Here is a 14,923-nt window from a genome sequence, read left to right on the forward strand (position 1 = left end):
AAAAATATTACCACATACTTTGATTCACCTTCTTTTCCTCATGTGTAATGAACATTCCTGTTCAATACTGAATTCAGTTAAGGAAAAAAAGGTGTTATTTCCCTGCCAAATCAGTATTCTGTAACTTAGACAACTGATACAGCCCATTATATATTCATCACCTAAGTTGGCAATGCTTAATCATCTACTGAAGTCTCACAAAGAAATGGGTATGTGAGTGAGACTAGTGGTTGTAAATTCTATACTCTGAAATGTTTTCTCTCTTCTTTATTAGAAGTTCAAATCAACTTCACAATTCCTCATTTATTCAATTGCCTGCTCAAATCCTTCCACTAGATTGCTGTATTGAAATAAAACTAAAATTTCAATGGTCTTTGAAGCCCTTGATAATCTTGCCTCCACTTCCCTGATCTCAGCTCCTACACTCTCTCTCCTACTCACTCCATTCCCACTATATGTGAATCCTGTCACCCCTCATTAGTTTGAACATGGGGACCCAACGCCAAACAAAGAAATCTCAGATTGCTACAATTATCTTTGTACTGGACAAAGTTATATCCAAATGAAATTAGTCATTGAGTCTAAAAATAAAAATTATGCACAAATTACTTGTAAAAACATTCAAAATAAATTACAAATGCCAGTGGTAAGATGAAATCAAATATGGTTTTACTGACATTCACATCTGTCCCAAATTATACTTAATTAAAAGTGAATCCTGTCAGAGTTGAGAGGTCATGACAATAATTTGAGATTGAAATATTTTCAGATTTAAGTCAAACTGACACGAATAAAAATAAAATTAAACCAACTTCAATATATAAGAAGCTCCTGAGGGAAAGTCTTATGAGATACAGCAGTACGCTTCAGTTCACCCGGGAAATCTGGACCTAACTGTCGAAATCACCCACCAAATTGAATCTTAACTTCAAAATACTCACTTCTGGTAGGAGCATTTCCATTTATCTGTTTCATCATGGTCTCAAAATGTGGCCACATAAAGACATGAAAATTATTATTTCAGGCCCATTGTGGTGGCTTATGCCTGTAATTCCAGCACTTTGGGAGGCCCAGGTGGGTGGATCACCTGAGGTCAGGAGTTCGAGACCAGCCTGACCAACATGGCAAAACCCCATCTCTACTAAAAATACAGAAACTAGCCGGGTGTGATGGTGCGCACCTGAGGTCCCAGCTACTCGGTAGGCTGAGGCAGGAGAATCGCTTGAACCCGGGAAGCGGAGGTTGTAGTGAGCCAAGATCGTGCCATAGCACTCCAGCCTGGTCAACAGAGTGAGACTCTGTCTCAAATTTAAAAAAAGGTATTATTTCAGCAGTGTAAGACTACACTATTGATACTAGTCTCTATTAACAACTTGTAACTTAACCTCTCAACATTTCATAGGTGACACTATTTCTTTACACAAAGTAAAGCATCTTTCCAGTCTTTTTTTTTTTTTTTTTTTTTTTTTTTTTGCTGGCATGCTTCTAGGCTGATAAAGCAAATATGTTTATAATACATATATATTTATATTCAATGAGACTCATCATTTAGCAAAAACCAAATATTGCTTTATATTTTCTTTCAAGAAGTTTTAAAATATTTTCTTTCTCAATACTTACATTTCTTTCTGCTTTCTCTTTTTCATATTTGTACAATCTTTTATTTATGTAATTGCATTTATTAATTAACTTGTTGTTTTCCTGCTCCAGTAGAAGACTTTGCTCTTCCCTCTGAGCTTGATTTTTGACAATAGCATTAAAATGCTCTTGGATATTAATTATTGTCTCTTCTTGATTATCAGCTTTCTTGTGAGCCTCATTCAGTTGCTGTCGAAGTAACAGATTTTCGTTTTGTATTTGAGATAACCTCTCCTCTAGAGATTCTTGCTTTTGAATGTATTTACTCACTTTGTCTTCTTCATTCTGAAACATTTGTTCAATTTCTTTCCTTTGACATTGTGATTGGGTTAGGTCTCTTTGGACATCTTCTAAAACCAATGTCTTTTCTCTTAGAGCATCTTTTGTGTGGTGCCACTTCATTTTGAGGCTTCTGATTTTATTTTCAGCATTAGAAAGTTTTTCAGAAAGCATCTCATTCTTATCTTTTAGGTTGCTCATATCAAAATTCATTTTTTCCTTTAAATGAAACCACTCTTGTCTTGTTCTCTGGAAATCGAGTTCTACATCTCTTTTTGATGCCTGACTTTGATCACAGTCTTGTATAGCAGCGGCCAGTCTACAACGATATGATTCAATTTCTGTTTCCAGTCTCTCCTGGTTTTGGTTTTCATCCTCCAATTTAAAACTGAGCATTTCATTCTCAGCTTTCAAAACTTCAGACTGTACACTGTACTGGAATATCGTTGTTGTAAATGTTTCCTCGTTCAGCTTCAAAGTATTTTGAAGGAAATCATTCTTTTCTTTCACAATTTTAATGTCCTCAAGATAATTATTTTCCTTTTGCTGGTCCAAATTTTTCACTGTGTCTATTTCCAGTCTTAACCTGGCAATTTCTTCCTGCAACATGCAATTTTCGTACAACAGATCTTTTTCTTTCTTATGCCCATGAGAAATCTAAATAAACAAAGGAAACTTTTAGCTAGCATTCAATACAATGACATCTCATTACTTTCTCTAAAATTAAAGAATATCCTGCACATTTATACAATGAAAGCATTGCCATGAATGAATATCTAACTGGGAAAAAAAGTTGAATTAAAACTTCAAACCTCGTAGAGCATAAATTCTCCAAAGGTCAATGATTTATTTAAAGACAATGAATCCATAAAAGGAAAAGAGAAACCACTAGAGGATGTGTAAGGTTCCCAGAATTGGAGAAACCTTTCTCAGGACAATAACAAACCCAAAGGTGTAAAATAAAAGATTTTTAAAATTTACTACATTAAATATTGGGTTTACACTCTGATATCTAACCTATATACTACCATATAATAAGAGCCTTAGTTCTGCATATATTTGGACAGATGAAATTCCCCATGTCCTTTAAGTTCCTTTTTCCTGAGACTATTCTACAGATATTCTCTTTTGGTAGTATTTTTTATAGGCAGTCCTAAGAATGACATGCATGCATAAATGCTAAATATAAGCCTCTCACTAAGCACTTGGTGATGTATTTAGATACATCACCAAACTCAATTATCACAATTCTGCAAAGGAGTGGTCAAAAAATAAGCAAGCTGCAAAATTTTCCCCAGGTTTTCTAACCACTTCTAGTGCACCTCCACCAAATCACATTTATTTCTGTAGTGTAACTAAATACAAAAAGAAACTTTTTTATTTCAAAACACCAATAGTAAATAAGATAAAATTATAGAGCTTTGCTTAGAGAGTCATAAAATCATTTGTCATTGCAATAACTTCTATTTCCTCTTTATAATGTTTGAAAGAGTCATAAATATGAAATGGCGGAAATATACTGAACTATTTTACTAGGAACAAAATACATATTAGTAAATTATCACTAGTATATATTGTGGCATACCATTGTGTTCAAACTCTTTGTACTCAAATTAGACACTATTGGAGCAGACTGTTACTCTTCTCAAAAGTAAAAAGAAGAACATCCAAAATATGGTCTCTGAACTGCCTATACATTTTCTTCTTACCTATCAGTGGAAATAATAAACTAACCCCTCCATTAATATAAAACTAAGATTAAATCACTTTCAACAACTAGAACATGTTTTGTTAGTAGCAAGGGTTTTGACATTATAGAAAGATCATTAATTCCTATGGAAAGTATCAAATGCTTCTGCTTTTCATGAGGCCAGTATGAATATCACTACTTGACTATTGCAGACAAATGGCATTAAATTAAGAACATCATTTTATTCAGTGGACCAAAGGCCAGAACCCCCACCACCACCTCATAAAAGACAAAGACAAAAATTGTCTTCTTCCTTCTTTACAACTTGGATTTTAAACAGCTAGCTTTTGAAGATGTGATATTGTGGGGCTTCAGGAACAGAAAGGAAGCTTCACCCTTTGTGCACTAAGCTATTCTTTTCCCCACTGCCTTTTATCTTTCTTTTTTATCTGTCTAGAACTCAGTCTTCTACTTTCAAGTCATACACTAAATTTTTGGCTGAGAATTTATGATACTTATATAAAAATATCATATACGCCATTAACTTACCATACTCTATCAAACAATAGAATATAGAAGTCTGACTCAACAGAAACATTTGAGAGTTATTTAAATTATGTGAAAGTATATATACTTCTCAAAAATATTGAAAGTGGTTATAATATAATTATATGTTGCAAGAGTTGCAGTTAAACAGATACACTACAAAACATGAAAGCACAAGAAACAGATTCATTGGCCAGGAATATTTCTTACAACTCTCAAGACTAGTACATTTTTATCTCCCTTCTCAGTCATTGCTTCCTTCCCACTGTATTTCCATTTTATTGCTAAACACATCTCATCTTTACATAAATGGAAGGCAAAACCCTAGGGCTATAATTTTAAGCAATTTTCTTTATGCTTATCCTGGTTCTGAAGGTCATAGGCATATAGATAAATTAGTTTATGATTTCTTATACCACTTGGAAAACTTGATAGACTTTGCTTGATCAAGGAACAAAGATTAGAGAAAGTTTTTCTGAACTTCTATCATTTAGATAGCAGAAATAATCTATTTCTATGTACAGATTTAGATAACCCAATTTTACACGTAAGTTTATCATCAGTAGAAATTCAGAATGGATCCGATGATTGATAAAGAGAGAAAACAAAGAGTAACAACAAGTAAACCTCTACCACTTTTTGAAGTTGAACTTTCTTCAAAACCAGGAACTCTACTTGTAATATGTCTACTTCATTCTTAAAGCTTTGTGTATCTTGCTGTCATTTTCTTTGTAGATCTACTTTTGATGTTCTGTCATGATGTAGTGATAAAGAACTCAAATTTTCTAATTCAGGCACCATGATTTTGTAGTTACTAGCACTGAGACTGTCATAGAATGGCTTCTGGAACAAGTCTTGTGTTGCTTTTGTTTTCTTCTAAGTGCCTATATCTGCAGAAATACTGTGGCTTTTTATTTGAATCATGTTTTATCTCTCTGGAGGGGGTACCCAATGAATCTGAAAGACCTTTTGGATCACTAGATAGAGGCATATGCCTGATGTCTAATTTGATGCCTCATGGTATCTTGGTCATATTTTTTTGTCATTTGCATATCAAACTCTTGACCTTCTTTCATTTCCATTGTAACAACTTCTGGGTCCCTTGCTTTTTTTTTTTTTTTTTTTTTTTTTTTGACGGAGTCTCACTCTGTTGTCCAGGCTGGAGTGCAGTGGCACGATCTCGGCTCACAGTTCCATGCTTTCTTAGAGTCTCTATCATTATAAAAATTCTCCTCATCTATGTTAAAAACATATTCATTATCTGGTTTGTTATTTTCACAGTCTAATTTATTTTCATTTAAATAAAGCTTAGAAGATGTCTGGCAAACATGTACCAAAAACCCAGAATATGAATGAGATATACACACATTTTTGAGACTGAGTTCCATGTGTTCAACAAAATGCCTGCAATGCCACAAAGACAGGCACTCCAGATGCATCTTTTTCCCTCACAAGTATATTATTTGTCAAATTAGAAGGAATTTCCTTTATGTTTGTTTCTCCTTTTGAGCTATCATGGAGTGGCTTCAGGAAAAACAGTAATTTGTATTTTTCACAGATTTCACCAAACCTCTGATTTAACTCACTTGTAAGAAGTGAATTCATTTTCATTTTCCCACTCTAATTTGCCTCATTTAATACACATTTCCTCAGACTTTTACACAAAAAAGTCCTGAATATACAGACGTATCCTCTCTATCCAATCTTTATTTTTTTCTTGGTCTTGAGATATTTTTGGCAGATGCAAAAGGGAAAGATTAATTTGCTTGTTTCGTTTCTCAGAAGTTGTCTTTGTCAGAGTGCATGTTTTTGTTTTTATTTTTTGAGACAAGGTCTCACTCTGTTGCACAGGTTAGAGTGCCATGGTACAAACATGGCTCATTGCAGCCTCAACCTCCTGGGCTCAAGTGATCCTCTCATCTCAGCCTCCCATGTAGCTGGAAACACAGGCACATGCTACCATGCTTGGCTAATTTTCAAAAACAATTTTGTAGAGATGGGGCATCACCATGTTGCCCAGGCTAGTCTTGAACTCCTGGACTGAAGCAGTCCTCCCACCTCGGCCTCCCAAACTACTAAGATTACAGGCATTAGCCACTGTGCCCAGCCAGGAGCATGTTTTTAAAATAACTTTATTTTCAGTAAAGTGTAAAGAAAAAAAATTAAAGTAATTAAAATTAAAATTTAATTGTTAAATTTCTTTGTATGTTTAACTGCTCCCAAATCACAGGGAGAAGTAAAAAATAATTTGCCTTAGCTAAAACTGCAAGAAAAAAATAAACCAGCAAACTTAACTTTGGCACTGTTGTTTGGAATAAATTCATTTTTTGTTATATCTACCAAAACATGAATGAGCAGATGATTAGTAGTGTTACAAAAGTGTCCTCACCTGAAAAGATTTTACCTCAGCATACCCTAACTAGTGAGCATGTGCGGTGCATTTAAGTACTTTTTCTGAAGATTACTATCTGGACTGTAGGCAAACTTTGTTAGAAGAAAAAATCAATACCAATCAGGAAGAAAAGCAAATTCTCAAATTTTAATTCAAATTATATTCTGTAATATGACACTCTAATGTATCCAGTTTATCTGCTTAAGTCCAGTTCTAATATATTCTAATATCCACCGATGATGATGGATTACAAATTTTATACTATTTACTGACTTCTTGCATTGAAATAAGTTAGAAAGTTATTGTTCATATCCTAATACCAAAGGTCCCATTCTGCAGGGTATGGTTCTCTTAATAAACACTTAGGTTGATTTTATGACCCAGCTCTCTTCCTAAACATGACCTGAAGTCAATGAGAGAGCGTGAGGCAGAATACATGTTTAGCCTTGGCATTCATTAGTGACTGGCAATATAAAACTGCACATTTTGAACCACTGGCCATCATGACTCCTTTAACATGAATACAATGGCCATCACTCTTAAACTGTTCATAACTTCTTTTGCTCAATAATATGATTCAATAATTCATTTTACTTTCTTCATCATGTAAACATGTCATAAAGATAAAAAAGGAAAGAAAATTTTGAAAATGTTTTCTCTCTATTCCAAGGGTAAAGATGAGGTATAAGTTACTATAGATTTTAAAAATCTTTTAAGTTTTATAACTAGTTAAAATGTATTTAAAATTCAATATTAAATAGTAAATTAGAATATATTGATTAACAAAGGCTAATCTGAAAGGTAATTTCATTTGTACTACCCTATATTATTAAAGCAAAGAACATAATAGTCAACCAGAAATTTAAATGAAATTGTTGTATACTTGGAGCTCATTGTTTTCACTTTCTTCAAGTCTTTCTTGCTCTTCCTCTGATATCACTGCTAAGACTTGTTCTGCTGAAAAAATCACACATTTAGTTAAAATGAACTACTTGAACAGTTAAACTATAGTCTTTATGAAAATAGATTAAAACTAATATTTCATTTTATTTTATAAGTTGTGAATTTAAAGGAAGCTTAATCTTTAGCAGGATATTTACTTCTTTAATAAATGCTCCTAATTCTTAAAACTTCAAGAAACCACCTGGGGAGACACTAGATGTCACCGGTTGAAGATAAACACACATGTCAAACATTCACTTGCAAATGTATCTACCAAACATAAATAAAGAAAACCATCACAAACAAAATAAAAATTTTTAAATGTGAGCCCTTGGCCCTTAAGTGAACATTGGTGGTACCCTGGCAGGATTCCTCCTAGGTCTGTGGTGGTGGTGGTGGACATGGTAAGAGATTCCTCTGCCTGAGGAGATGGGAGGGAAGAGTGGAAAGGACTTTGTCTTGTGGTTTCAGTGCCAGCTTAACTGCAGTAGAATACAGCACCAGGTAGATTTCTAAGGTTTCCAACTGTAGGCCCTGGCTCGCAGACAGTATATGTGGCCCCTCCTGGGGCCTGAAGGGACTCTCACTGCCCTGAATGGAAGGACATAAGACTGGTTGACTTCACCACCAGTTGATTGCAGAGCCCTACAGGCTTGAGCAGTCTGATGCAGTGAAATCCCAGTGCGGGTGGACACAGAGGTGCTTATTTAAATCCTCCCCCAGCCCCAGGTAGCACAGAGACAGACTCCATTTGTTTGGGAGATAGTAAGGGAAGAGAACAATGGTTTATATCTGGTAATTCAGAGACTTCTTCCAGCTCTTATTGAACAACCACCAAAAGCATGTCTCTATGAGGCTGCAAACATGACAGAATTACTGGGCTTAGGGTCCCTGCCCCCTAATGCAGATATGGGTGCAGTAACCAAAAGCATAGACACTATACCCAAGTCCCTTTGAGTACCTGGAAAGCCTTATCAAGAAGGATGAGTACAAACAAGTCCAGACTGAAGATTACAATAGATACAAAGCTCTTCAATGCCCAGACACAGACAATCATCCACAAACATGAAGACCATCCAGGAAAACATGACTTCACCAAGCGAAATAAATAAGGCACCAGGGACCAATTCCAGAGAGACAGAGATATATTACCTTTCAGACAGATAATTCAAAACAGCTTTGTTGAGGAAACTCAAAAAACATTCAAGATAACACAAAGAAAAAAATTCCAGAACTCTTATCAGATAAATTTAACGAAGAGATTGAAATAATTAAAAAGAATCAAGAAGAAATTCTGAAGTTGAAAAATGCAATTGATGTACTGAAGGATGCATGAGTCCCTTAATAGCAGAACTGATCAAGAAGAAGACAGAATCAGTGAGCTTGAAGATAGGCTACTCGAGAAAACACAGTCAGAAGATACAAAAGAAAAAGGTATAGGAAAGAATGAAGCCTACAAGATCTAGAAAATAGCCTAATAAAGCAATTCCAAGAATTAATAGCCTTAGAGAGGCGGAAGTGAGATAGATGGGAGAAGAAAGTTTATTCAAAGAAATAACAAAGTTCTTCCTAAACCTCAAGGAATATATCAATATTCAAGTGCAAGAAGGTTATAGAAAACCAAGCAGATTTAACCCAAAGAAGGCTACCTCAAGGACCTTAATAATCAAACTTACAATGATTGAAAATAAAGAAAGGCTCATTTATCCCTGCAGCAAGCAAAGAGAAACAAATAACATACGACGAAGCTGCAATACAACTGGAAACAGACTTTTGGGTGGAAAACTTACAGGCCAGGAAAGAGTGGCATGACATATTTAAAGTGCTGAAGGAAAAACACTTTTATCTTAGAATAGTATATCCAGTGCAAATGTCTTTTAAATAGAAGGAGAAATAAAGATTTTCCCAGACAAACAAAGGCTGACAAATTCAATCAATACCAGACCTGTCCCACAAGGAATGCTAAAGAGAGTTCTTCAATCTGAAACAAAAGAATGTTAATGAGCAATAAGAAACAACCTGAAATCAATGAATCTTCCACAACTCACTGATAACAGTAAGTACACAGACAAACATATAATATTGTAACACTGTAATTATGGTGTGTAAACTTCTCATATCTTAAGTAGATTTCAAATCCTCATAGTAACCTTAAATCTAAAAACATACAATGGATACACACACACAATAGCAGGAAATTAAAACATTCCAACAGAGAAAATCACCTTTACTAAAAGGAAGACAAGAAGGAAGAGAAGACTACAGAATGATTAGAAAATAAGTTACAAACTAACAGGTATAAGTCCTCACTTATCAATAACAACATTGAATATAAATAACTAAACTCTCCAATCAAAATATATAAATTGAATGAATTAATTTAAAAAAAACAGACCCAATGATCTTTTGCCTTACACATAGACTGAAAATAAAAACATGACATATGATATTCCCCACCAATGAAAACCAAAAAAGAGAATCAGTAGCTATATACTTATATGGGACAAAATAGACTTCAAGACAAAAACTGTAAGAGACAAAAAAGGGAACTGTATCTTGATAAAGGGGTCATTTTAGCAAAAGGATATAACAATTTTAAATATATATGCACCCATACTGGAGAACCCAGATAAATAAAGCAAATGTTACTAGAGCTAAAGAGAGAGCACACCCTCAGTACAATACTAGCTGAAGGCTTCAATACCCCACTTTCAGAATTTCACAGATCATCCAGATAGAAAATCAACAAAGAAACATCAGACTTAATCTGACCTATAGGCCAAATGGACCAAATAAATGTTTACAGAACATTTCAACCAAAAGCTGCAAAATACTCATTCTTCTTCTTAGTACGTGGATCATTCTCAAGAACAGGCCATATGTTAGGCCACAAAACAAGTCTTAAAACCCTCAAAAAATGGAAACTATCAAGTATCTTCTCTGACCACAATGGACTCAAACTAGAAATCCATAACAAGAGGAATTTTGGAAACTACACAAGCACAAGGAAATCAAATAACATGCTGCTGAATAACCTGTGAGTCAATGAAGAGATTAAGAAAATAAATTGAAAATTTTTCTCAATAATGGAACAAGAACCAAAACCTATATGATACCATGAAAGCAGTGCTAACAGAGATGATTATAGCTGAGTGCCAGCATCAAAAAGGAGACAAAACTTTAAGTAAACAACCTAACATTGCATCTCAAAGAATTAGAAAAGCAAGATCAAACCAAACCCAAAGGTAGCAGAAGAAAAGAAATAACAAAGATCAGAACAGAAATAAATGAAATTGAAACAAACAAAACAATACAAAAAAATGAACATAACAAAAACTTGATTTTTTTGAAAAGTTACATAAAATTGACAAATCTTTAGTCAGACTAAGAAAAAAGAGAGGAGACTCAAATATAATCAGAGATGAAAAAGCAGTCATTCAAAAACAAGCAATGGGGAAAGGATTTCCTATAAAAAAAGGTGCTAGGAAAACTGGCTAACCATATTCAGAAAACTGAAACTGGACCCCTTTCCTTACCTTATACAAAAATCAACTCAAGATGGATTAAACACTTAAATGTAAAACCCAAAACTGTAAAAACCCTAGAAGAAAATCTAGGCAATACCATTCAGAAAATAGGTATGGGCAAGAATATTATGATGAAATCACCAAAAGCAATTGCAACAAAAGCTAAAATTGACAAATGGGATCTAATTAAACTAAAGAGCTTCTGCACAGCAAAAGAAACTATCATCAGAGTGAACAGGCAACCTACAGAATGGAAGAAAATTTTTGCAATCTACCCATCTGACAAAGGTCTAATATCCAGAATTCACAAGGAACTTAAACTTTTAAGAAAAAGAAACAACCCCATCAAAACGTGGGCAAAGAATATGAACACACACTTCTCAAAAGAAGACATTTATGCAGCCAACAAACGTATGAACAAAAGCTCAATATCACTGATCATTAGAGAAATGCAAATCAAAACCACAATGAGATTCCATCTCATGCCAGTCAGAATGGCGATTATTAAAAAGTCAAGAAACAATAGATGATGGCAAGGCTGTGCAGAAATAGGAACACTTTTACACTGTTGGTGGGAATGTAAATTAGTTCAGCCCTTATGGAAGACAGTGTGGCAATTCCTCAAGGATCTAGAACCAGAAATATCACTTGACCGAGCAATTCCATTACTGGGTATATACTCAAAGGAATATAAATCATTCTTTTATAAAGATACATGCACATGTATATTCACTGCAGCATTACTCACAATAGCAAAGACATGAAACCTACCCAAATGCCTGTCAATGATAGACTGGATAAAGAAAATGTGGTATATATATGCCATGAAATATCATGCAGCTAGAAAAAGGAATGAGATTCTGTCCTTTGTAGGGACATGGATGAAGCTGGAAGCCATTATCCTCAGCAAACTAACACAGACACAGAAAACCAAATATCACATGTTCTCACTCATAAGTGGGAGTTAAACAATGAGAACACATGGACACAGGGAGTAGAATAACACACACCAGGGCAACTCGGTGGGAGGATGGGAGGGAGCGCATCAGGACAAATGGCTAATACATGCAGGGCTTAATACCTAGGTGACAGCTTGATAGGTGCAGCAAAACACCGTGACACACATTTACCTATGTAACAAACCTGCACATTCTCCACATGTATCCCAGAACTTCAGTATAATTTAAAAAAAAAAAGGAAAAGCAGTCATTACAATTGATTCTGCAGAAATTCAAAGATCATTAGAGGCTACTGTGAAAAACTATATGCCAAAAAATTGGAAAACCTATAATAAATGAATAAATCCCTAGACACACATGACCCACCGAGATTGAACCACGAAGAAATCCAAAACCTGAACAGACTAAGAACAAGTAATGAGATTGAAGCCAGTAAAGTTTAGGGGACCTAGCGAAGTCTCCCAGCAAAGCCTAGGACCTGATGGCTTCACTGCTTAATTTTACTAAACATTTAAAGAATAAGTAGTACTAATGCTACTCAAACTATTCTGAAAGACAGAAGAGAATGGAATAATTCCAAACTCATTATACAATGCCAGTATTACCCTGATACCAAAATGAGACAAAGACACATCAAAAAAAGAAAACTACACTGTTTATCTCTCTGATAAACATTGATGCAAAAAATCTTCAACCAATACTAGCAAAACAAATTCAACAACACATTTCAAAAATTACACTTCATAACCATGTAAAGTGTATCTCAGGAATGAAAAGATGATTCAATATATGCAAATCAATCAAAAAAGAATTGAATATATATATATAATTGAATATATACATGCAAATCAATCAATGTGATATAGCATATCAATAGAATGAAGAATAACAATCATATGATCATTTCAACTGATACAAAAAAAAAGCATCTGGTAAAAATTCAATGTCCCCTTATAATAAAAACCCTCAAAAAACTGGGTATAGAAAGAACATACCTCAACACAACAAAAGTCATACATAACAGGCCCATAGCTAGTATCATAATGGGGAAATCCTGAAAGTCTTTCATCTAAGATCTGGAACATCACAAGAATGTCCACTGTCACCAATGTTATTCAACATAGTACTGAAAGTTCTAGCTATAGCAACTAGATAAGAGATAGAAATGAAGAACATCTAAATAGGAAAGGAAGAAGTAAAATGATATAATGATATAATCTTATATTTGGAAAACCTAAACACCTCATTAAAAAACTATTAGAACTGATAAATTCAATAAAGTTGTAGGATGCAAAGTCAACATACAAAAATCAGTAGCATTTTAGATGCCAAAAGTGAACAATCTGAAATCAAAATCAAGGAAGTCATCTATCTCATTTATAAGAGCTATAAATAAAACGAAATACCTAAAAATTAACATAATCAAAGAAGTACAAGATCTCTACAATGAAAACTGTAAGTCTTCAGTGAAAGAAATTGAACAGGACACCAAGTAATGAAAAGATATTTCATTTTCATAAACTGGAAGAACCAGTAATTTTTTTTTTTTTTTTTTTTTTTTTTTTTTTTTTTTTGAGAAGGAGTCTCGCTCTGTCGCCCAGGCTGGAGTGCAGTGGCCGGATCTCAGCTCACTGCAAGCTCCACCTCCCGAGTTTAGGCCATTCTCCTGCCTCAGCCTCCCAAGTAGCTGGGACTACAGGCGCCCGCCACCTCGCCTAGCTAGTTTTTTGTATTTTTTAGTAGAGACGGGGTTTCACCGTGTTCGCCAGGATGGTCTCGATCTCCTGACCTCGTGATCTGCCCATCTCAGCCTCCCGATTACAGGCTTGAGATTACAGGCTTGAGCCACCATGCCCGGCTAGAACCAGTGCTGGGATTACAGGCTTGAGCCACTGCACCGGGCCAGAACCAGTATTTTTTAAACGTTCATACTACCCAAAGTAATCTACAGATTCAATGCAATCCCTATCAAAATACCAATGACATTCCTCATAGCAATAGGAAAAAACTGTCCTAAAATGTATATGGAACCACAAAAGACCCAGGATTGCCAAAGCTATCTAGAGCAAAAAGAAAGAAACTGGAGGAATCACATTACCTGACTCCAAATTATACTGCAGAGCTATAGTAACTAAAACAGTATGGCACTGGCATGAAAACAGACATACAGACCAACACAACAGAATAGAGAAGCCAGAAACAAATCCACATACCTACAGTGAAATCATGTTTGACTTCACACACTGGGGAAGAAGAACATATACACTAGAGAAAAAGACAGTCTCTTCAATAAATGGTGCTGGGAAAACTGGAATCTATATGCAGAAGAATGAAACTAGACTCCTATCCCTCACCACATACAAAAAGCAAATCAAAATGGATTAAAGACTTAAAACTAAGACCTCAAGCTATAAAACTGCTAGAAGAAAACACTGGGGAAACTCTCCAGGACATCACTGTGGGCAATCATTTTTTGAGTAATATCCTACAAGCACAGGCAACAAAAGCAAAAATAGACAAATGGGGTCACATCAAGTTAAAATGCTTCTGTACAGCAAAAGATACAGTCAACAAAGGGAACAGACAACCCACAGAATGGGAGAAAATATTTGCAAACTACCCATCTGACAAGGGATTAATAACCAGAATACACAAAGAGCTCAAATAACTGTATGGGAAAAAAACTAATAATTCAATTTAAAAATGGGCAAAAGATCTGAATAGACATTTCTCAAAAGAAGACATACAAATGGCAAACATGCATATGAAAAGGTTCTCAACATCAATGATCATCAGAGAGATGCAAATCAAAACTATAATGAGATGTCACCTTGCCCCAGTTAATATGGCTTATAGACAAAAGGCAATAACAAATGCTGATGAGGATGTGAAGAAAAGGGAAACCTTGTATGCTGTTGGTGGGAATGTAAATTAGTACAATGACTATGAG

At 34.8% G+C, this 14,923-nt stretch overlaps 1 protein-coding gene across 6 annotated transcripts in view; it reads right to left on the reverse strand.

Annotated features, from left to right (window-relative positions):
* LOC105466809 (ankyrin repeat domain-containing protein 26-like) overlaps window positions 1-14,923 on the reverse strand; it is an 84,832-nt gene that overhangs the window by 24,668 nt on the left and 45,241 nt on the right. For 5 of the 6 annotated variants that reach the window (XM_011715897.3, XM_011715896.3, XM_011715892.3 and 2 more), the window contains 2 exons: window positions 7,429-7,502; window positions 1,621-2,574 (listed from right to left, as the gene is read on the reverse strand). In XM_011715897.3, the coding sequence (XP_011714199.2) occupies window positions 1,621-2,574; window positions 7,429-7,502 (1,028 nt within the window). The remainder of the gene's footprint in view (window positions 1-1,620; window positions 2,575-7,428; window positions 7,503-14,923) is intronic. The other variant, XM_011715893.3, reaches the window with a different exon arrangement.

The sequence above is a fragment of the Macaca nemestrina genome, chromosome 18 (assembly GCF_043159975.1).
Source record: "Macaca nemestrina isolate mMacNem1 chromosome 18, mMacNem.hap1, whole genome shotgun sequence".
NCBI lineage: Eukaryota > Metazoa > Chordata > Mammalia > Primates > Cercopithecidae > Macaca > Macaca nemestrina.